The following is a 20,344-nucleotide window of genomic DNA, read 5'->3' as shown; positions in this document are numbered from 1 at the left end:
GTATGTAGGAGGAGGTTCTCGGAGAACTGGGAAGTCCTTCTACGATGCCAAACTACAGTTTCGCATGATTCTTATCTGCTTCCGTCTCAATCCCAATCTCAGTGGTGCACAAAATAAACGTATCTCTCAAGCTCCCCACCCTATACTTCTGGTTAACAATCTGGTAATCCTCGCTGGCCAGCATATCCGCAAAATGCCAAATGCTCGGATAGTGTGCCAGAGCGACCTCATCCCATCCCTCTCCACCGTCACCGTCCTGACGCACCACAGTCCCGACGATCTTTGCAGTCCCGCCCCTCCGCGAGCCTACCGACTTCGCGAATTCAGCGCCGTACTTCAGATACTCCTCCTTCTTTCCCTCCTCGAAAGCGAGTAGATTGAGCATTGATACAGCACCTTTCCCTTCCTGATTTCCGAATTTGAAAATCCAGTCGTTTAGCTCAGGGCTCAGCTCGAGGTTCTGGGAGGAACTTGCAGTGCGCGGCTTGGTTAACGAGCCAGTTAACTCTGGCACGTCGCCTGCTTTGGGGCTGAGTAATTGGGCATTCTTGGCCTCAAAGTTTTGGAGAAGGCGAGAGGGACTGTGGGGTTTGATTAGTCTGCAATCCTATTCAGTGGCATAATATGAGTCGCAAAGCGGTTCTCAGGGTTCGACGCAGGGGTCAGGGTGCATACACTCCGGCATGGACAATCCATTGGTGCTGAACCAATCTCTGCAGATCCGAAGGAAGAGGATCGGAATTAGGGAGGGTGAGAAGCAGGTCCCAATGTATATTTTGTGCGAGTAGTTTATCTGTGGAAGTCGAATTTGGCAGGATGATCCAGCGCACGACCCTTCCTATCGTTAGTGGGGTGGTGGAGGACGATGAAACGGCGGAGAGGAATTGGGGTATTGGCACTGCGAGAGAGAGAAGAAGAACAGTGCAGACTGGCATTTTGAAGATTTATTTTCTTTAGAATTCAATGTGATCTTTACTGGTACAAGTCATGTCGAATGAGGGGCAACAATGGATATCTGGATCGGGCCTCGGCTTGGTAGGTTACGCTTAGTCATCTGCAATGGAGACAACTCGGAGACAATAGTGGCATCTCTACCACAGCTCTTCCCCAAGGCTGATAATTACAACGACAATGTAAAACCATTGCCACGCTGACAATTTCCAAGTCGTCTGTTAAAGCTTGTTGGAAGTAGGCGGGGATTCGAGTTGTTCGTAGTGCGGTATGTGTGACGACACTTGGCTTGTCGGCTCTCCAACACAGGAGGTCGACAAGAATTCGTAGTGAGAGAGGCGGCAATAGACGATGGATAACTACATATATGGACCATGGTCAAGCACGTACTGAGGGGTGTCACCCTGTCGGTCTTTTGTGTCGGGGTTGGCTCCGTGGCTCAATAACAAATCATATACCCTCGATGAGTACCGAGCCGCATAATGAAGCGGTGTTTTGCCTCCAATGTCTTTAGTTTGCAAATAAGCGTTCGACGATAGAAGCAGTTCGGTAGTAGGTAAGTCACCGTTCAACGCTGACAGGTGTAAGGGGGTCCTTCTGCTGGAGTCTTCGGCATCTATATCGAGGCCATGGGCGATCAAGAAAGCAGCTACCTCTGTGTGCTGATTTTTGACCGCTAGGTGCAAAAGGGTCTCAAAACGTGAAGTGATAGCATTGATTCTGCAATCTTGATCGATAAGGAGACGAACAATGTCTAAGTGGCCACTTGCGGCAGCTTTGTGTGAAGCTCTTGCACCAACATTATCTATTGCCTCCAGCTTGGGATAGTAGTCTAAGAGAACACGGACTGTTTCTACTGTTCCTTTCGTCGATGCAAGGTGCAGGGAAGTTTGGCCATGCGAGTCCACGGCGTCAATATTTGCCCCATGTTGAAGCAATATCATGGCAATGTCAGCTTTGCCATATGCTGCTGCAAAGTGAAGTGCTGTCCAGTTTTCGCTATAACTCCATACCGGCGCATTGTATATAGTGCTTGAAGGTGCGAAATGCTCCCTGGCACTCTGCACTTCGAGGTTGGCCCCGGAATTGAGTAAAAGGGAGACGATTTTTGCGTGCCCATTCATAACGCCATGATGTAATGTCGTTCGTCCCTCTTCGTCCTGTGAATCTATGATGGATACTGCACGTCTTTTCACTGCTACGTGGTCGAGATCATTTTTCCCTATATTTTCCAGAAGCTCCTCGACAATGCCATAGTAACCTGCTTTTGCAGCGAGACGCAGAGCAACGGAGTTATACTCCCAAGATTCAGAGTCTGTTAGTCTCTGTGTGAGAAGTAGTTTGACTATGTCTTCATATCCATGCTCCGCCGCTTCAATCAGAGCAATTCTCTCCGAGCACCACTGTGACTTTTCAAGGCTGACACCCAACGCAAGTAACAGCTTCACGGTAGACCTATTGCCATTTTTGGCGGCTTCTGCGATGGGGCTTTTATGCCGGAAAGTAAACTGAGGATCTAGAATTTTCGTTTTTGACCCTATAAAAAACTTGACGACAGAGTTGTTACCGTGGGCAGACGCGTGGACCATGGCAGATAACATCGAGTCGATCGATGGCAGTGGTTTTCGTTTTAACAGCACGGTTACAAGAGCATCGTAGCCCATAAGCGCCGCGATATCCAGTAGCGTCTTGTCTGGCATATCCTGACGCCGAAATAACTCAATCTCTTCGAGGTAATTCACGAGTGAAAGACGTGGGGGTTTGTGGATAGCTGTAAGGATAGAGTTGCTCCCAGCCATTTTGAGTGAGAATATGTCAATTATTGATAAATGAGTAATAATATGGAGTATAATGGCCTGAGGGAGTCCATCTAGGCCCTATTTCGATTACATTAGCTATAAAACACAAAGCCGAGTGAGATAATATGAGTTAGATATTATGCATGAAGTTCAAACTAGAATGAGAATTCATAAAAGCTGTTTTAGCTACCTTGAATGAACTAGTCTCCACTGAGGCCAAAGTTGAGCTTGAAACATTCTTTCGTATAGTTCTGCTTCGATCTTCTATCGATTCTTGCCGCGACAGAGGCGGGTCGTGGTGCGACTTCACGCGGAGCAACAGGGATTGTAGTTTCAGCTTCATCTTGTTGTGTATCTAAAATGGCAGACAGGAGAAGTGCATTAGGCTCCGAAGTCTGGGGTTGTTTGTCTACATCTCTATCACGAATCCAAGCTGACTAAGTGCCTTGAGTTCGCTAGAACTTTTATCCCCCCCCCGGTCGACAGCTACCAGCAAATGCGGGGTTACAGTTAGAAATTATGGAGAGGCGTGCTGGTGTAAGCTTCTGTATGGAAATTCCCAAAGAAAACAAGGACATCGACACTGATTCCCGCAGAAGTTAACGTTGTCGAAGTTCACATCAACTACTGATTACAGCATGCGTGCGAGCTGGGATATTGTTATAAGCTGGTCTATTTTCATAATGGCGCCGATGAGCATTAATGGTCTATAAAGCTATATCCTGGGGAAGTCTGTCTTTAGATATTCACAATAAACTCTTCCACGCCATTGTCCAAGAACATGACTACAACTTATATGTTACCGTATCAATTGTCCTTGTCCTCAGTCGCAGCAGCCCTCGTACCTGCTGCGCCCATCTGCTTGATACTGCGCTCAATCTTCCTGTAAGCCCACTCAAAGGAAGGGTACAAGAACGGTCCTGTCCGAGAGGAGAGAGTTAGCAATTACTTCTTCCGAGAGGGGTTCGGGGTTATTTCTCCTGGGATATATCTCAAGACAACACGTACTCATATCAAACCGGTTATCATCAACTCCATAGGCCTCCATATGATACGCTGGTGTCACGGTTGTCATCTTGTGGCGGTTGATCTGTGGACGGCCAAGTTAGTTCCTGCTCATTCAAAACGGCAATTGGAATGGTTTGTACGTACCGCATAATTCCACGAAAAGAACCGCACTTTCTCGTATATCTGCTGAGGGGAAAGCTTGTCACCCCAAACGTGAAGCAGCTTCTCCCACATGCCATAGACTCCGAGTTTGCTTCACAGTGTTAGCTGTCATGAAGTGTCAAAGAGTGGGGTAATGGCATACTCAATCTTTCGCATGCGGCCGTACACGCTCAATTCATTGTAAGTCATGCCCTGTTTATCGTTAGAATACACCTCGTTCAGAGTGACGTGAAAATCCTTGCCATATCTGCCTCATCCTCCTAAAGCGCATTGTCAGTATCAACCCTACGTTACAAACTGCAATAATGGTCATGTGGTCACGTACCTGGACATAGTCCTCGGTCAAAGGTTCAAGCTCAGCTGTGGGCGGCGCATCCAAGAATTGCTGGAGGAGGCCAATTCCAAAGTTGTCTTTCTGGGAAGCCCAATGAATGAAGCTTTTCAGATCCGTTTTGGATATGCCGCCGATGGGATTGATGCTGAAGCACACTTCAGTTAGAGAAACTATAGGTTAAACAGGATTGGAGGATAGCTTACTCTGCTGATGAGCAATCGTATTTCCTTTGAAGCTGTTGTTAGCATCGTTTGGTTATAAAGCTCCGGACAAGATGGTATGCTTACGTATAATACCCACGAATTTGTTCGTCCACGTTAGCGCTTCCCAGCACCAACAAACTTCCAGGAGCTCCTTCACGGCGGCCGTTGATCTGGGGAAGAAGTTGAGCCAGAGTGTATGCGTTGACCTATAATCCCAGTGTCAGAGTGAAGTTCTTGGATGACCGGCGAGGGGAGCATTCGCGTACCATTCTCAGGCGAGCCTGTATATTTCTGGGAAGTGAGTTAGATATATGTAATAGTAAGGAATTTCTTATTTTCGATTGAGGTCGAGAACATAGAGTGGACGACATACTGCAAGGCAAGATTTGACACTTTTGTGCCGCCATACATCTTAAACTTTGGCTCAAATCCAGTGGTCGAGGTGAGAAGCTTAACTTGTGCGTCAAACACGGGATCAATGCTGTAGGACTCAAATTAGCATACCACAAATTTGTTGCCAGAAACGGGGTCTAGGAATAGGGGACGCACTCGAAGTCCAAGTGATTCGCACCGATAATTGCTGCCAGATCTGCAGCTCTCTTGCGAGTCTCTGGGGAACTGTTCTTCTCCATGCCCATATAGGCGGTCTGCGGTATATTAGCTGCTGCAGCTGCTGTGAAAAGTGATGGTGGAGAGTGTCAGCTCTGGGATTCATACACAAAAAATCCGATTGGCGATTTCCTGTGGACTCTTGGGTTCCCAGGTGCTCCCTTCGCTTTCACCACAGATGCGGTGAAGATCAATAAGAACCTGGGGGTTCTCTTGCAGCTGAATTGCTCTGAGTATCAAACGTGTCATAGAATGGACTGCACCATAGTAGTTAGCTTTGTACTTTTTAGATGGTTTGACCGCTGGATGAAACGAATTCAAATATCACATACCGATAACAGCAGTCGCACAGGAGTCGATTCCACCACTAAGCGGCAAAAAAAACCCGGCTTGTTTTCTACAATGCCAATAGTCAGTAAATGGGCAATCTAGAATCCTGGGTGGACTTACGATCTACGGAGATAATCGAACTAAAGGTGTCTCAATTCAGTCAAGGTATCAGATCAGGTAGTGGCAAAGACTTACCAGGTAACACGCGGGGCCATATGCGATTTCTTCTTCGGGAGTATTGTACACAACGGCTCGAGCAGGTGATGGGTGCAGCAAAAGGTCAATCTCATCGACTTCACTAGACAGGGACACTAAATGCTACGTTAGCACCTCTACTATATCGCCCATGGGAAATAGAAATAGCTTACTCTCCACTTCGATACGTTCATACTTTGGTTGGTCTCGAGTTTGCATGGCTCGGCTTTTATGTTCGCGGTACGATCTAACCTCCTCCAAGTCAATAGTAGCAGTGATAACTTCCACGTCGTTCAGGGAGAATTGGCTGCCTTGAGCAAGGACCTTCCCATTGACAACAATAAGGGCGCAGCCATCATCTAAATATTATGAGTATAGATCAACTCATAATTCGGGCGTACTTACAGTACAACCTGTCTCCGTCACCTGTGATTATGTGTCAGCGTTAAATGGAATAGGATATAGAAGTGTGCAGAGCATACATCCTTGTTGGTTGGCATACAGATATATGCCACCACTTTTCAAAGTTGCTGAGACGATTAGCTCAACCCTCGTGTGAAGCTTGCGTAATTCGTGATGGCTTCCGGAGGAGTTGGTATAGATTTCGCATCCATCTAATCCCATGGCAATATGAGGCGCTTGGGGCGTAAACTACAGAAAAATCAACATCACGCCCTGCAGGATGGACATATGTGGATACCTACCAGCTCTTCACATGTCTCGCATCCTAGAGCAGAATCTAAAGTAGAAATAAGAGCGTCCTACACAGGTTAGCCAATCTCATGCCATTTCATGTCTACTGTTAGATCCCCTACCCCGATTGGCGCCGTCTTCTGGCCCATTCTAAACGAACATATAGTCAGCGTAGATTCATCAGAAATGGAAGGGAATTTTACATCTTGGTGATAGAGCGAGGCAAGTAATGGTCCTCCACGACTCGAACCCCCTTCCACGGCGTAAACTAGAATATGGAGTCAGCATGGTTTTCCTCGGGTATTTGTGTCCGTCGGTCTCATATAAAACTGGGGGCAGGAAACGCAACATACGTATCTCATCTCATAGTAGTTTCCATCATTAGCCAACGACAACTTCGGCCGAATGAGCAGCTGAGGCAAACAGAGTCAGTACGAGTCTTGTCACTGTTTCAAAGCAGGGAGAAGTTGCATACAATTTTCTTATTGTAAATGATAATCCGGCAATTGTATCTAACAGACTAGAGAACCGGATAGTTAGTAATTTCGAAATGAGAGCCTTGCCCTACTAGGAACCCAAGAAAGCGTAGGGCATCATTAGAGGATTGAATGCGAATACCTTGTGCTTCACCGGCATACCAACATCCAAGAGAATATTTTGGCAGTCAGGGTGCTCAATGATCTCCGACAGGCATTCCCATGAATGCAATATCGTGTCATCCTCGAGGAAGTGATCTAAGCGGCAGCCGTTAATTGGTTTCCTATCCAGGGTGCATATGCAGAAGAATAACACATACCTAAGCACCCATATCCGCAGATTTCCAACTCCGGGCCCACTCTGAGCTTGCTCCCAGCCAGCTTCGCCTTCTTGATGCTTTCGATAATTCTTTGCAGGTTGCCCTGAAAGTCGAGAGCCCACTGGTTCAAACTCTACATATAGTTGTGAGCTGAGACCTTCAACGAGGGGAAACAGGGAGAGGAGCATACACATGTCGCAACGGTGATAAGGTGGCCCATCTTGCCTCTTTCTGGGATTTGTCCGAATTGTGATGCAGTCCGTCGTCTATGACTCCCTACGGCGTCATGTATATGAGGATTGTCAGGTGACAGTCACTGTTATTCGTCGTGGTTTCGATTACCACGACGAACAGACCAAGGCGATAAGATAAGATCAACGATCTTATCTTATCGCACTTGCGCCCCAAATCTCCGTGACGCATTCTCTAGACATTTATCGCCCATCACCACCACCCGAATAACTTTGCCACTTCGCATGGTAGTTCGCTAATCTCCACGTTTCCAAGATGATCGAGGCTTGAGGCTTGAATCAAAGATATCCACTCCATTTTGCCCAAACCCAAACCCAAGCCCAAGCCCAGAGGGCAGACGCAACTCGCCATGGCGCAGAGGGCTAGGCGGCAGCCTCGATCCGCCGCATCGACAAGCTCCTCGAGGCACGCTGGACACCGCATTAGCTATCGCGAATCTTCATCGGACAGCGCCGATGAGGTAGATGAAAAAGCTGACTACGAACCTTCTCGGGCGCCAAAGCGTGCCAAAACCTCGTCAAATGCGGCATCTGCGAGACCCCGCCGTCAACGGGCAGCGCGGGACGGGTCAGACTCGGACGAACAAATATTGTACGAACACTCTCCCAGGAAGCGTCGTCTACAGCCTGCCTCCCGAACCTCGACCATAAAGAAGACTATACCAATGCCGAAGCCCGTGGTTGACGTCGATCGATACAGCGCCGGCGTCATGCCACCATGGCAGACGCTACCATACCAAATACTTCTTCAGATCTTCTACTATGCGTCTTATCCGCTTGTAGATGAACGCACTTTCAACCAGACGGCTAATTGGCAATGGCTATTTCAGACCTCTAAGTTATGTCGTTCGTTCTCAGAGCCCGCCCTTACCATCCTGTATCGCTCGCCTTGTTTGACACCGATGGATCGAGCTCACACCCTCTGCGACTTGTTGAAATCCGACCAATCAAATATGGTGTACAATTATCGTTCGAAAGTCGAGAAACTACAAGTCGAGGTTCTTCAAACAGCAGCTTATACGCTGACTGGGTCTGGGGTTCTGGACCTGTATGGGCTTGTTTTCCACGCCCCGCGTCTTGTCGACCTTGAATTATACCATCAAAAAGACTTCACTCCATATCGGGAGTTGGATGAGACGATAAAATGGAGCTATCCACCCCAACTCTTTGAGGCATTGTCCAAGAACGTAGATGGCGTTCCGACTCGCCTTCAAAGCTGGCGTTGGAGCTCGCGGATGGTCAGCAAACACCCCAACCCGGAGAACGATTTGAGAAGAATCATAGAGCTGCACCAGACGCCTTGTTTCAAGGGATTGCGCAAGGTCGCATTCATCAACTACCAAGCTCCAGTTCGCCCAAAGAAGATCACTGCAGAATTCGTGGCGCCAGAGCACGTGAAGCTACTCGCCGAAGCAATTTCACATCTTCCCAACCTAGAACATGTCATTTTTGAAGCAAGCTCTCTGCTCAATCACGAGCTACTTCTTGGCCTTCCAAACAACCTAAAACATCTGGACATTATTGCCTGCAGCGAGCTATCATCGGATGATCTGGCCGAATTTCTGGTGACGCATGGGAGACAGCTTCGGACTCTGACTCTCAATCACAACCAGTCACTGAGCATATCGTTTCTTACCATATTAGGAAGCGCATGTCCGAACCTCGTCAGCTTGCAAATGAACCTCACATACTACAATCTCCACGCGACCTTCAAAGATTCGGAGCCATTCTTCGACCAGTTACTGCGCGAGGACGAGGTGCCTACATGGCCAACGACGCTCCAGACGCTTGAACTGATCCAACTACGTAAATGGGATGTCGATGCCGCCGAGGTCTTTTTCCGCAGCTTGCTTGATAGTGCCGGGACGCTTCCTCACCTTCGTACGCTGGTGATCAAGGCTATATTGGATACCATCAGCTGGCGAGACCGCGGAGGGTTCCGCGACAGGTGGCAGAAGGCATTTGAACGTGTTTTCAAACGGAAGCCAACACCGCCGAATCCACATCTCAGGTCAATGGGCGCGTATGCAGCACATAAGAAGCAATTGGCAGAACCACCAAAACCCGGACCCCAAGTCATAGATTTAAGCGACGATGACCTTCCCATGTCTCGATTAACCCGAAAACCCAGGTTGACGACAATATTTGACGAGGATGAAGAACCCAAGAGGCGAACTCTACGCTCGGCCAATCCTCCTCCAAAACGCCGCCGAGTCCTTGAACGGCTGAGCTACAGAGAATCCTCCTCTGAACCTGAAGTCACGCCACCTCCAGGGCAATCACCTGCACTAAGTCCTAAATCTCGCCATGCCGCGCGCGAGCTCGCCGCCCTCCGCAGCACCGCCGGCTTCCACGGACCCAAAGCGCTGAGTCCCTCGTCGCGTCTCCCATCTCTCACGAGTGATGCGTCCGATTCAGATGACGCGCCGCTGGTGCACCGAAGGAGGGGCGGCGACGGCGGTAAGGAGAAAGAGAAAGAGAAAGAGAAACCGAAGCGGGAGGTGGTTCAAGGCATGTGCGAGGTTGTTGACTTCAAGATTGATAATCTGAGGCCGACGGAGAAGCAGTTTCGAGAGGAGGATTTCCTGGACAGCGAGCCGGAAGGGGATGAAGATTGGGATGGGACGAATGAGGGTGGTGCGGGGGATGGGTACGCATGGTGAGTAGTCAGCGGTGTATTATTTACAGTGGGGGTTATGGGTGGTGGGGTTGTATTATTTTGACTTGCGGCGTTGGGTGGTAGACCCGGTGGTTATAGTGGCAGGCCATCTAGTTTTTATGGTGGCAGGTATGCTGGTAAAGGTTATGATGTGACGTTGTCAATGAGGAATGGGTTTTGATATGGGCGGGGTCGAAATATGGGATTGGCATTGTATTTACTAGTAAAACAGTTGTGCAGGGGCGGCGGAGGAAAGTCTTGCTTGGGTGTGAAGCATTATAAATAAGTACTAATGGTATGGATATCAACAAAGCTGTCTCGACCAGTCATACATAGCAAGGCTATGAATCTCGTTCTACAAACCCAGAGGCAAAATCACGTCAATGTCGGAGTAGTCCAGTTAATCCATTTCGACTTATCAAACGTGAACCCCCCACCATTGTTAATTACCGTGGTATCCACGTCCTTGTCGAGCAAGAATCGGTTCACGAAGGCAGTAAGCTCCGACTGCTGGCGTGAGTCGAAGGCGCAGTGTGCGTGCCCTCCAATCGCCGAATAACCCATAGAGGATGTGGCACCTAAGCTCTTGTAGATTTCCTGCGCAGCGGTCATACAGCCGAAATTGCTCTCCGGGCCGAGCCACACGTAGTCCAGATTGTCAATAACGTAGAGGCCGCGAGGTGCAATCATACCAGCAATCATGTGGTGGTCGAAGGGCAGAGTATTGATAGCCTTGGCAAACGTGTCGAAGGCCGGGCAAAGCCAGTTGGTGTTGGGCATGGCGAGATTCCCGGCCGCCTCGACGCTCTGCCCATTCTTATTCAGGTCTGCGGCGAGGCGCCAACAGCCAGAGCCCGAGACGCCGGATTCCTGTGGGATAGTGAGGGCATAGCGTGGCTCGAGGGCGCCGGCCATGAAGGCTCCTTTGCCGTAGCGGGAGCAGCCTGTTATTCCGACTCGCTCTGGGTTGATACGTGCGCCTGGGGTTATCTCGAGGGCGTCGAGGATTCGGCTGGCGCCCCATGCCCATGCAGCCTCGGCGCCTGCAGTGGTGCTTGTGCCGTAGAGAGTGTAAAATTTTCCGCCACCGCGAGTGGTGGCATCAGCAGCTAGGTCAAGGTTGTTGTAGTTGATCATTGCAACTCCTGCAGGTGCTGGGATGGAACCCCCGCCATAGCCAATGATAGCGGGGTAAGGAACTTGTCCTGATGATGGATATTTGATTGATGCTGTGAAACTAATTGGTTTGCCTCCTTCAGAGCAAGTGATAGTGAGAATGTTTGACGCGAAAGTTGCAGAGAAGGTCGATGGCTTTGGTGGAAAGGTTCCGGCTTCGTCATTTTGATAGAGCTGGTTGATTTCCTCTCGACGGGTATCCCACTGGCTCTTAGATGTGACGGCACTACCATCGACGAAGTGGAATGGATCCGGCAACTTTGCATTCGATGCCTGTTGGGCATCCACATTACTACAAAGTAGCAAAAGCCCAGAGCATATATTCAGAGGCTTATAAAATAGCATTGTAAAAGCGTACTTGGTGATAATGCTTCTTCGTTCTAATTTGACAGCAATGCACCATTCTCAAAGATGTTGAGTTAGGAGATAAGTTCTTATTTATGTTAAGCATTATATCCCCTGTTTATGATAGCCAGGATGCAATAAGATCAATCGGCCAAAAGGAAGTCAAAATATATATAAACTTAATTGGTTAAGTTGCATTGGTGGTTGTAGTTTTCTTGCAATCTAACATTCGCCTTCTAACTCCTACGGATCTAACACTGATTAAATATACGTCGGATCACTGCTGAAAGTTGCAGCTGCAATTCTTGGCAAATCTACGTTTCTGTTAAACTCATCGCGGCTAATAGAGTTTAAAACCTGCCTGTTTCGTTAGCTCATACATTATCATGCGGGGTTGCATTTCGGCACAACTGACGGACACGAATATTCCGTCCACTTGCATCAAATGGAGGAGACTGCCAACTATATAACTGTAATTTTAGAGGACTAGTTTGAGGGGTACTTGGTGATAACGGGAGAGAGGGATACGGCTGATATGTTTATGGATAATAGGGGTTGGGGGTTGGTATATATCGAATGGCCACATATAAAGTAAGATATGAAGACCTAGACAGGTCTAGCGGTCAGTCTATCAGCCTCTGCTTCAGACTGCGCATTAATATTCACCAATGTTTTTTTGTGGGAAAGGCTAAGATCTTCATTTCATTTGTTGACTATGGCTTCGTATCATTATCTTCACGCTTACGCTTGTTATTCGCTTGGGAATCTTCCTCGGGGACACGCCATCTATAGTGTGCCGCTGGGTGATCGGGCAGCAGACCAGACTGGCCTGGCCTCTTGTAGAGATTCTCGCGGTATGTGCCACCATCAACCTCATAATCTTCATGGAAGATACCACGCTTTTTTAATTCCGGAAGCAGCAGCTCGATAACATCTTCAAAGCTGCCGGGTGTTATGGAATATGCCTGCCAAAGTTAGAATCTCTACCCCGGCCAAAATTCAACGAGCATAAAAAGGCATGAAGATAAATAGATGCGGTGAGAACTTACAATATTGAAGCCATCAACATCGGCCTCAGCGACCCAGCGTTCAAGCTCGTCTGCTACCTTTTCTGGTGTTCCCACGACAGTTGCTCCCAAGCCACCAACCCCGATGTGCTTTGCCACAGTATGCTTCGTCCATTTCGCAACTCCTGGTAATGACTTTGACCATCCTTCAACGGCGGATCTAATTGCATTGCTCTCGACATGACGGAGCTCTTGGTCGTCATCATATGTGTCAAGGTCGATTCCTGTCCACCCTCCGAAAAGCGCAAGTGCGCCATCCACAGATGCGAGGTTCGTGTATTCTTCGTACTTAGCCTCGGCTTCTTCTTGCGTCCTCCCAAGAATTGGGCATAGCATAGTCAAGAACTTGACGTTCTGAGGATCTCTCCCATTTTCCGCCGCTTGCTCTCTAATTGCAGCCACGTTCTTCTTGATGACCGACGGGCTGTGGCCGGCAACAAAAACCACCTCGGCATTCTTCGAGGCAAATGCTTGCCCGGACTTTGAGGTGCCTGCCTGGCATAATACTGGGGTTCTCTGTGGGCTGGGCTGGCAGATATGCGGTCCTGGGACGTTATAAAACTTGCCAACGTGGTCAATCTTCCGGACACGGCTGGGTTCTGTGTATACTCCTCGCTTCGCATCAAGGACCACGGCATCGTCTCTCCATGACGACTCTAAGAGTTTGTATATGACCTCGATGTATTCATCCGCTGCGGCATAACGGTCGGCATGGTTTGGCTGTGATGTATGTCCCAGGTTCCTCGCTGCGGAATCGAGATAGCCCGTCACAATGTTCCACGCTAAACGGCCTTTTGTAAGGTGATCTGCTGTCGATATCCGCCTTGCTAGATGGTATGGCTGCTCGTATGTTGTCGCGATGGTGACTCCGAACCCAAGATTCTTCGTGACACCCGCCATGGCCGGCACAACCTGCAATGGCTCATTGATTGGCCATTGTGCGCCCGATACCTTCACTGGCTCGAGGTTTTGAGGGCCCTTATACACATCGTATCCCCCAAGGACATCCGCAATGAACATGCCGTGGAATTTACCTTTCTCGAGCAGCTTTGCGAGGTCTTGCCAGTATTCGAGCTCATTGAATCGGTGCGATTGATCTTTCGGGTGACGCCATAATCCTGGGGATTGATGTCCACTGCCTGCAATTGGGGATATATGTTCAGCTTCATTCATGCGCGGATCAAGATGAGTAGAGTATCTTACACATCATTACGAAGGCATTGAGAATAAGAAGCTTCTTGCCCGCTGGGGGTTGAGCACCCTCCGCCTTTGACGTCCCGTTCGTTGTAGTCATCTTTTCCACAATTTGTTTTGCGCGAAAGAGAGCTGATTTGATGGGTATGATTGACTTTTTTGACTTTAGAAGATCGTCTATAATGGGGTATATTTGTTCTTATACTCCTCCTTCACTCATGTCATGAATCAGGGCGCTCGGCCACGCTATATTAAAAGTTGCAAGATCTTTAGGTCAATCCCTACCCCCACTTGCGATGAGCTCCCTCTCCCCGCATCATACTAATTGTCGGGGTCACCCCTGTTTTTCCATAGTTCAGTAGAGCTCCGATATAGTTGATGGTCATATTGCATCATTTGTCGCGAGGTGATGTGCTCTCCATAAGCGTGGTGGTGTCTCCACTTCCGTGCTGCTCCGATTTTTAGAATCGACAGCCCGTGCATGGATGGCATGTACCGAGTTCCTGGACAATCGCAATTGCGTGATATCAGGACAGAACGATTTTATTGAATTATTTTTGTCCGCGTCAGACAGGGTGATAATCCTCTCCTGAAGTAAGGAGTTGGCTAGGTTCATTTTGGAACGGGCGGGGTCAATTCAGCACGTGTGCGAGATAATCACATCATTAATCCAAGTATCATATTTTCCTACTATGCAATATAAGAATTTCCGTGTCCCTCAGATGTGAGAAACCAGCATCTGAAGTATTCCAACACTCCCTCCAAGATGGTTTCCTCAGCTCCAGCCTCCGTTGGTGAAGATGTTTATTTTCAAGTCCCTCCTCCTCTCTCCCAGGCGGTCGGATATGTCGTCGTCGTTGTCATCGGCCTGGTCTTCGCCATTGGCATGATCTTCGTCACCAAACTCCTCAAAAAGACTGTCAATGAAGACAATACTAAGACTGAGATGTTCATTACCGCAAATCGCAGCGTGGGCACAGGATTAACGGCTTCTGCTGTTATCTCATCCTGGCTTTGGAGTACTGCTATACTTGGGTCCAGCTTGGTAGGATACTCTTATGGGATTTCAGGGCCTTTCTGGTTTGCCGCTGGATGTAGTCCAATGATTGTATTCTTTGCCTTGCTGGGAATGGTATGCAAGATGAGGATTCCAGAGGCGCATACTCTGTTGGAGATTGTGAGGATACGTTATGGTGCGTCTTATCTTTCTCCCCTTTAAAAACATATGTAGAGAGGAATATACTAACACGATACAGGAACCGTTGCTCATATTGTCTTCATGTTTCTCTGTCTCCTGAACAATCTATTTGCAGTCGCCAATATGCTTCTCGGTGCTTCTGCTGCGATCAACGCCTTGACAGGAATACACACCATCGCTGCGACCTTCCTTGTCCCCGTCGGCGTCGTCCTGTACACCTTCGTGGGTGGCATCAAAGCTACATTCCTTACCGACTATATTCATACCTTTGCCATCCTGATCATCATTTGCTTCTTTACCGTTAAGGCCTTCACTATTCCCGAGATCGGTTCAATAGGAGGGCTCTACGATCTTGTCGTCTCCGCTGCGCTGCGCCATCCCCCAACAGGAAACCATGGAAGCACATATCTCACCATGACTTCGAAGGATGGTTTGCTGTTTGGTATCTTGCATCTATGCGCCAACTTTGGCTTGGTTATCATGGACACCTCATTCTTCGTCAAAGCCTTCGCTGCATCCCCCAAAGCAACAGTACCAGGTTATGTCCTCGGCGGCATCATGTACTTCGCAATTCCCTGGTGCCTAGGCACACTGATGTCAAGCGTCGCTCTCGGCCTTGAGAACAACCCCGCCTTCCCAACATACCCGCGCCGTATGACATCCACTGAGGTCGGAAATGGCCTCGTCCTGCCATACGCCGCAATGGCGATTGCAGGCAAAGGCGGCGCAGCTGCAATTCTCCTCGCGACGTTCATGGCCGTCACATCTACGCTGTCTGCGCAGGTCATTGCCGTGAGCTCGATTATCAGCTTCGACATCTATCGCACATATTTCCGGCCGCAGGCTACAGATGCAGATGTCATCCGCTGGAGCCACTATGGCGTTGTGTTTTTCGGAGTCGTTGCCGCGGCATTCAGTACGCTGCTGTTCTATGTCGGTGTGAATCTAGGATGGACTCTGTATATGCTCGGTGTGATCACCTGTCCCGGTATCTTCCCCACCGTGTTTACGCTCCTCTGGAAGCACCAGTCCCGCGCTGCTGTCATCGTATCTCCGATCCTGGGAATGCTTACTGGAATTGGTGTGTGGCTCGGAAGCGCATACGCACTCTACGGCGCCGTCACGATCGAAACGACTGGTTTCGCTCTTCCCTGTGTCTATGGCACTGTCGCGTCTGCGTTCAGTCCGCTACCCTACACCCTCATCATTACCGTCTTCAAACCACAGAACTACGACTGGGAGGATTTCAAGAAGGAAAAGCTCGCGTTCGCAGCTACCCCATCCACCACCAACACATCCTCATCCTCATCTACCGAAGTTGAAAAACTAGACGAGCCAGTTTCCCAAGCAGTCATGCGCCGCTGGGCGTACATCGCTGCACTCTTCTCTGCAGCTACCTTCCTGGGGCACTGGGTGTTGTGGCCGCTTCCCATGTACGCTTCGAAGTACATTTTCAGCAAATCCTTCTTCACGGCCTGGGTGGTTGTGGCTATCATCTGGGTGTGGGGCACGCTGCTCGTAGCGGGCTTTTACCCGATAGTTGACGGACGGCAGCAGTTGGGCTTAATTTGGACAGCGGTGCGGGAGGGGAAGCTGAGGAAGGGGAACTCGGGGGGGAAGAGCGAAAGGGGGGGCTCGGAGACTAGCTCTACGAGTGGAGAGGCGGAGAACGGTGGTGTAAAGGGGGCAGATATTTAAACGTCATGGAGATAATAGAAATGAAGGCTGTTTGTGGTTCTCATATAACATTTGATGAACGGGATTTGTTTGTGATTATCATATGACACTTGATGAATAGAATTCAGACCTACCTCTATTGTATAATTCTCATATGATATTTCATGAAAAAACATAACTTAGTTATTTTGAGGAATAGAATGACTCCCACCTCGATTAGTACCGGCTACGAATGCCGTCGACAGCCCATTCTCCCATGTGATAACAACCGCACATGCATCACTTACTTGGCCAGCTAGCTTCCAAGTTTTCTTATCCTAAACGTAACGGCAAGTCGTCGTAACACTCTGTGATACAATCATCATCCCCCACGCAGAGATTTCTTGATTCCGGCACCGGCAGATCAATCCTCTCGGTGTTTGCTTGATATCGCGTTAAAGGGATTTGCTTGATATTAAGAGGCATTCGCCGTCGATGTTGCCATTCGACCCCACAATGAGCCAAAGGCCGCTAAGGCCGCTAAGGCCGTCCCTTAAAGGGCAAATGCAGGCCTAAGGCAGGTAAGGCACGGACCCGTGGAAAGCTGGAGGCTCCTGATTAGCGGGTAGCGGGGTCTTGGGTCGCATTAACTATATTCCGATATCGGTGGAACCCTACTGCAGCTATCAAGTCGGAACAGTATCACCCAAGTAAACAACTATCGAAAATAGGTTTCTTCACGGCTCATCATGGTTATGTACCGTCTATATTTTATGAATATGCTAAGTATGCCAAGTCGTATATGCCCCAAATCTAATGCGGGACTCCATTTTCGTGTCATGAATTCATCTACCCCACTCAAGTTAATGGCACAACAATCCTCTCTCCCCCAGCCGCCCCCTCTCTCAGCCGGTCCAGCGCACCATTCACCCCTTGCAACCCGCCTGTGGCAACCTCAATTGGCGGCGGATGGAGCTTCCCTTCTTCAAATAGTCTTTCCAGCCACACCATTAGTGCCTCGCCCACAGGCGCTGCCTCGTGGAATAGTTTGATAGGGAGCGTGTGGTACTGGATGCCTGGGGTTGGTGAGGACGGACGGCCCGTGAGGGCGACGAGGTGTCCCAATGCCTTGCCCTTGTCATTATCACCCTCTGCTTTGGCGTCAGAAGGTGAGGCCATCGCCCTCGCGAGCAGTCCCGCGCTCTCCTTCCCACGTGTATCGATTCCCCAAGTAAGTTGACCCCCCGTGACGCTTCGTACAATCTCAACCGCACGTTCCGTATCCAAGCGATCGATGAGAAGATCCGCGCCCAGTTTCAGCATGCGTGCCCCGTTCCGCGCGACGTCGAGGATGCACACGACGCGCAGCCCAGCGAGTTTGGCTAATTGCAGTGCGATGCACCCAGTCGCGCTACTACCACCCCAGATAGCTAGCCAGTCTCCTTTCTTCGGCCGCAAGGCAGGCGTTATGTTGCTGTTGAAGACCTCGTCTTTGATATCCTTTGGCACGCTTTCGGGGTCCAGCTTCCTCGAAATGGTATATAGATCTGGTCCATTTACGTGTGAGAAATCGAGCCCGATGCACACACCCAACATGAGTGCCGCGGCCACATAGGCGACTCCTACAGGCGCAGCATCTAGGGCGGAGATTGAGGGGGGAAGACGGCAGACGTTGTGTTCGGAGGCGATGGCGTATTCTTGGTATGCGGACTTGCGGTTATCGCGGTAGTCGGTTGAGACGGCGATGACCTTGTCTCCCACTTTAAAGCGGGATTCTCGCTTTGGCGTCTTGACAACTGTGCCGGCCAGGTCGCGCCCAGAGATACATGGTAAGGCTGGGAGTCCCCAACCAAAGTCCCTGCGTGATATTAGCAGTTGAACTGTATTTCTGCGTGGGAAAAAGCACTTACGATGCTTTCCAGTCAATCGGGTTCAGTCCAATGACATTAACTTTCACCAACATCTCTGTGTCGGTTTTTATTTGTGGGATCTCATACTTGGTAGTATGTGTATATGGCTGCTTCACACCATGGAGGAGCAGGACTTCCTGGTGCGTAACCTGGAAACTTTCCACATTTGCCTCCTTTTGAATTGTCTGTCTCCTCTTTCGCGGTGTATCCACCACGTCATCATGCTCGTGATGATGGCGCTTTGTGGAGGGAGAAGTAGATGTGGTGGTTGTCGAAGTCGTGGTAGACATGGCGGCTGAGGTCTCAAGGCCAAACCCTCTTTTTGCAACCAGCATCACTTAATAAATTCTCAAATATAAGTCTAATGCGACGCTCGTAATGCAAAAAGTCGTCAGAGGAAGTACTGTAAATGCAAGTCTGATGTGGGATAACAGAACTGAAAGGAACAACAAAATCGTAAATAAGAAAAAATATATGAAAGGGAGTGTACTCTACATATCTTGAGATAAGATCAAGAAAGTTACCCCTCCATACCCCCGCGGATTTAAGCACGTAATCCATCTTTTAAGGCTAGTTGGAGTGGATAAACAGTGGGTGAGGGATACACAGTGCTACAGTTGAGTTCGTGGTGGGGGTAAACGTACGTGGTGGAGACGATGGCGTGCGAGAGCCAGACCATCCCAAAGCTCGTTGCTTATTCACATCTAAACAACGATATATTCACACCCTAGGAACAACCAACACGCACTCCTCTTCTTCTAAATCATCCCATCCACCACCCCTAATCTCTAAATCCTCCTCATCCAAGCCCTCCAAAATCCCATTATCGCCCTCCACCACCCACTCATCCTCCTTCGCCGCCTCTTCAACACCCATAAAAGCCCCCTTAGTACTATACTCCTTCCCATTCCACTCATCGTTCCTCCTTGTCAACTTTTCAAGCTGATACACAAACACAATAGGCCCCTCACACTCCCACTCGACGGTCTCTCCCGTCCCCACCCCTCTCTCTGCATTAATGCCCACGGATAGCGGCACGCCTAACGCCGTGGCATCGGCGCTCACGCCGCCGCCTCCGCTCCGCTCTTTCCCCGAGTGGCTTGATGCGACGACTCCAGTAATATGCTTGAGTCCCGTAATCATGTAAATCGGCCGCCTCGATGACAGCATAGAAATGAACCCAGCGACTTTTGGCTGCGCGACAGCAGCGGAGATGAAGCTACTGGACGGGACGAACCATTCAGAGTGCATGCTGCGGAAGCTGTATGAGAGGTCTTCGTTTCTAGCCGAGGAGAGGGAAGTGTTGCCGCCGATTCCAGTGATGAGGCTGATCTGGGCGATGAGGGAGAGGGATTTCTTTTTGGTTACTGAGGCGATTTTGGTGTAGGAAGTTTTGGTCGTTTCATAGATCGGGCTGTCGATTCCGATGAGTGGTGGGCTTGTGGCCTGCTCATCTGGTGAGGTAGTGGGGGGTGTCCGGAGCGGCGGGGTAGCATTGAGGGGACGGTGAGGCTCTGCGGGGTCGGCGATGAGGTTTCCAAGGCGTAAGGCTTCTGGTGGGAAGTCCCATTTTGGGACGAGGAAGTATGTTTTCTTAGCGCTCGCCATACTAAATACAGATATGTACACGTAAATGTTAAAGATGAGGTCGTAAAATAGAGGTTAGATATGGGTTGCGAGGTGTGGACTTGAACTTTCGATTGAATGGGGAGGAGATACAGAGATGGAGGCCTAGCCGCTTGCTCAATGCACGAGATGAGCCACCCTTTCCACGTACTCCCCTGTCAACGAATCAGGCTAGGCCATAA

General features: G+C 49.4%; 8 protein-coding genes across 8 annotated transcripts; 2 read left to right on the top strand and 6 right to left on the bottom strand.

Moving 5' to 3' along the window:
- Positions 1-967: 967 nt before the first annotated feature.
- Positions 968-3,112, bottom strand: VE01_07710 (uncharacterized protein). The gene is made up of 2 exons (XM_018277143.2): positions 2,941-3,112; positions 968-2,828 (listed from the first exon to the last, which is right to left on the bottom strand). Exons 1-2 carry the CDS (start codon positions 3,091-3,093, stop codon positions 1,311-1,313), a joined length of 1,671 nt encoding a protein of 556 aa, XP_018128121.2. The 5' UTR covers positions 3,094-3,112; the 3' UTR covers positions 968-1,310.
- A 304-nt stretch (positions 3,113-3,416) lies between these two features.
- Positions 3,417-7,389, bottom strand: QNS1 (glutamine-dependent NAD(+) synthetase). The gene is made up of 26 exons (XM_059463904.1): positions 7,271-7,389; positions 7,081-7,213; positions 6,903-7,018; positions 6,760-6,804; positions 6,638-6,697; positions 6,488-6,552; positions 6,407-6,434; positions 6,296-6,352; positions 6,074-6,242; positions 5,997-6,017; positions 5,765-5,950; positions 5,592-5,707; positions 5,517-5,536; positions 5,399-5,463; positions 5,175-5,323; positions 5,007-5,104; positions 4,831-4,938; positions 4,724-4,748; positions 4,542-4,663; positions 4,458-4,481; positions 4,246-4,399; positions 4,163-4,180; positions 4,063-4,112; positions 3,903-4,011; positions 3,759-3,840; positions 3,417-3,670 (listed from the first exon to the last, which is right to left on the bottom strand). Exons 1-26 carry the CDS (start codon positions 7,298-7,300, stop codon positions 3,558-3,560), a joined length of 2,163 nt encoding a protein of 720 aa, XP_059319493.1. The 5' UTR covers positions 7,301-7,389; the 3' UTR covers positions 3,417-3,557.
- On the top strand, positions 7,388-10,358 carry VE01_07708 (uncharacterized protein). The gene has a single exon (XM_018277141.2). The coding sequence runs from the start codon at positions 7,682-7,684 to the stop codon at positions 9,992-9,994; it is 2,313 nt and encodes a 770-aa protein (XP_018128058.1). The 5' UTR covers positions 7,388-7,681; the 3' UTR covers positions 9,995-10,358.
- A 7-nt stretch (positions 10,359-10,365) lies between these two features.
- VE01_07707 (uncharacterized protein) lies at positions 10,366-11,511 on the bottom strand (the record flags this gene model as incomplete). Its single annotated transcript, XM_018277140.1, has 1 exon — positions 10,366-11,511. The coding sequence occupies one exon, from the start codon at positions 11,509-11,511 to the stop codon at positions 10,366-10,368; it is 1,146 nt and encodes a 381-aa protein (XP_018128063.1).
- A 682-nt stretch (positions 11,512-12,193) lies between these two features.
- On the bottom strand, positions 12,194-14,150 carry VE01_07706 (uncharacterized protein). The gene is made up of 3 exons (XM_018277139.2): positions 13,782-14,150; positions 12,561-13,717; positions 12,194-12,476 (listed from the first exon to the last, which is right to left on the bottom strand). The coding sequence occupies exons 1-3, from the start codon at positions 13,870-13,872 to the stop codon at positions 12,225-12,227; spliced, it is 1,500 nt and encodes a 499-aa protein (XP_018128064.1). The 5' UTR covers positions 13,873-14,150; the 3' UTR covers positions 12,194-12,224.
- A 388-nt stretch (positions 14,151-14,538) lies between these two features.
- VE01_07705 (uncharacterized protein) lies at positions 14,539-16,668 on the top strand (the record flags this gene model as incomplete). The annotated part of the gene is made up of 2 exons (XM_018277138.1): positions 14,539-14,965; positions 15,029-16,668. The coding sequence occupies 2 exons, from the start codon at positions 14,539-14,541 to the stop codon at positions 16,666-16,668; spliced, it is 2,067 nt and encodes a 688-aa protein (XP_018128065.1).
- A 719-nt stretch (positions 16,669-17,387) lies between these two features.
- Positions 17,388-19,045, bottom strand: VE01_07704 (uncharacterized protein). Its single transcript, XM_018277137.2, has 2 exons — positions 18,537-19,045; positions 17,388-18,484 (listed from the first exon to the last, which is right to left on the bottom strand). The coding sequence occupies exons 1-2, from the start codon at positions 18,869-18,871 to the stop codon at positions 17,485-17,487; spliced, it is 1,335 nt and encodes a 444-aa protein (XP_018128066.2). The 5' UTR covers positions 18,872-19,045; the 3' UTR covers positions 17,388-17,484.
- VE01_07703 (uncharacterized protein) lies at positions 19,022-20,252 on the bottom strand. Its single transcript, XM_018277136.2, has one exon. It carries the CDS (start codon positions 20,142-20,144, stop codon positions 19,257-19,259), a length of 888 nt encoding a protein of 295 aa, XP_018128059.1. The 5' UTR covers positions 20,145-20,252; the 3' UTR covers positions 19,022-19,256.
- Between the last annotated feature and the right edge of the window lie 92 nt (positions 20,253-20,344).

The sequence above is a fragment of the Pseudogymnoascus verrucosus genome (assembly GCF_001662655.1).
Source record: "Pseudogymnoascus verrucosus strain UAMH 10579 unplaced genomic scaffold scaffold_39, whole genome shotgun sequence".
NCBI classification, from domain to species: Eukaryota; Fungi; Ascomycota; class Leotiomycetes; order Thelebolales; family Thelebolaceae; genus Pseudogymnoascus; species Pseudogymnoascus verrucosus.
Note: the sequence above shows the minus strand (reverse complement) of the source record. Positions and strands in the feature narration are given on the sequence as shown.

Bases quoted from the DNA above. Each gene is read 5' to 3' on its own strand.
- VE01_07710 (XM_018277143.2), bottom strand. From the start codon at position 3,093: ATGAAGCTGAAACTACAATCCCTGTTGCTCCGCGTGAAGTCGCACCAC. The intron at 2,829-2,940 runs GTAGCTAAAACA...TAATCGAAATAG, and splicing joins TGGAGACTAGTTCATTCAAG to GGCCTAGATGGACTCCCTCA.
- QNS1 (XM_059463904.1), bottom strand. From the start codon at position 7,300: ATGGGCCACCTTATCACCGTTGCGACATGT. The intron at 5,464-5,516 runs GTAAGTCCACCC...TTGGCATTGTAG, and splicing joins TTCGATTATCTCCGTAGATC to AAAACAAGCCGGGTTTTTTT. The intron at 4,664-4,723 runs GTACGCGAATGC...CTGGGATTATAG, and splicing joins TACAGGCTCGCCTGAGAATG to GTCAACGCATACACTCTGGC.
- VE01_07708 (XM_018277141.2), top strand. From the start codon at position 7,682: ATGGCGCAGAGGGCTAGGCGGCAGCCTCGATCCGCCGCATCGACAAGC.
- VE01_07706 (XM_018277139.2), bottom strand. From the start codon at position 13,872: ATGACTACAACGAACGGGACGTCAAAGGCGGAGGGTGCTCAACCCCCA. The intron at 13,718-13,781 runs GTAAGATACTCT...CCCCAATTGCAG, and splicing joins CAATGCCTTCGTAATGATGT to GCAGTGGACATCAATCCCCA. The intron at 12,477-12,560 runs GTAAGTTCTCAC...TAACTTTGGCAG, and splicing joins ATGTTGATGGCTTCAATATT to GCATATTCCATAACACCCGG.
- VE01_07704 (XM_018277137.2), bottom strand. From the start codon at position 18,871: ATGCTGGTTGCAAAAAGAGGGTTTGGCCTTGAGACCTCAGCCGCCATG. The intron at 18,485-18,536 runs GTAAGTGCTTTT...AATATCACGCAG, and splicing joins CCGATTGACTGGAAAGCATC to GGACTTTGGTTGGGGACTCC.
- VE01_07703 (XM_018277136.2), bottom strand. From the start codon at position 20,144: ATGGCGAGCGCTAAGAAAACATACTTCCTCGTCCCAAAATGGGACTTC.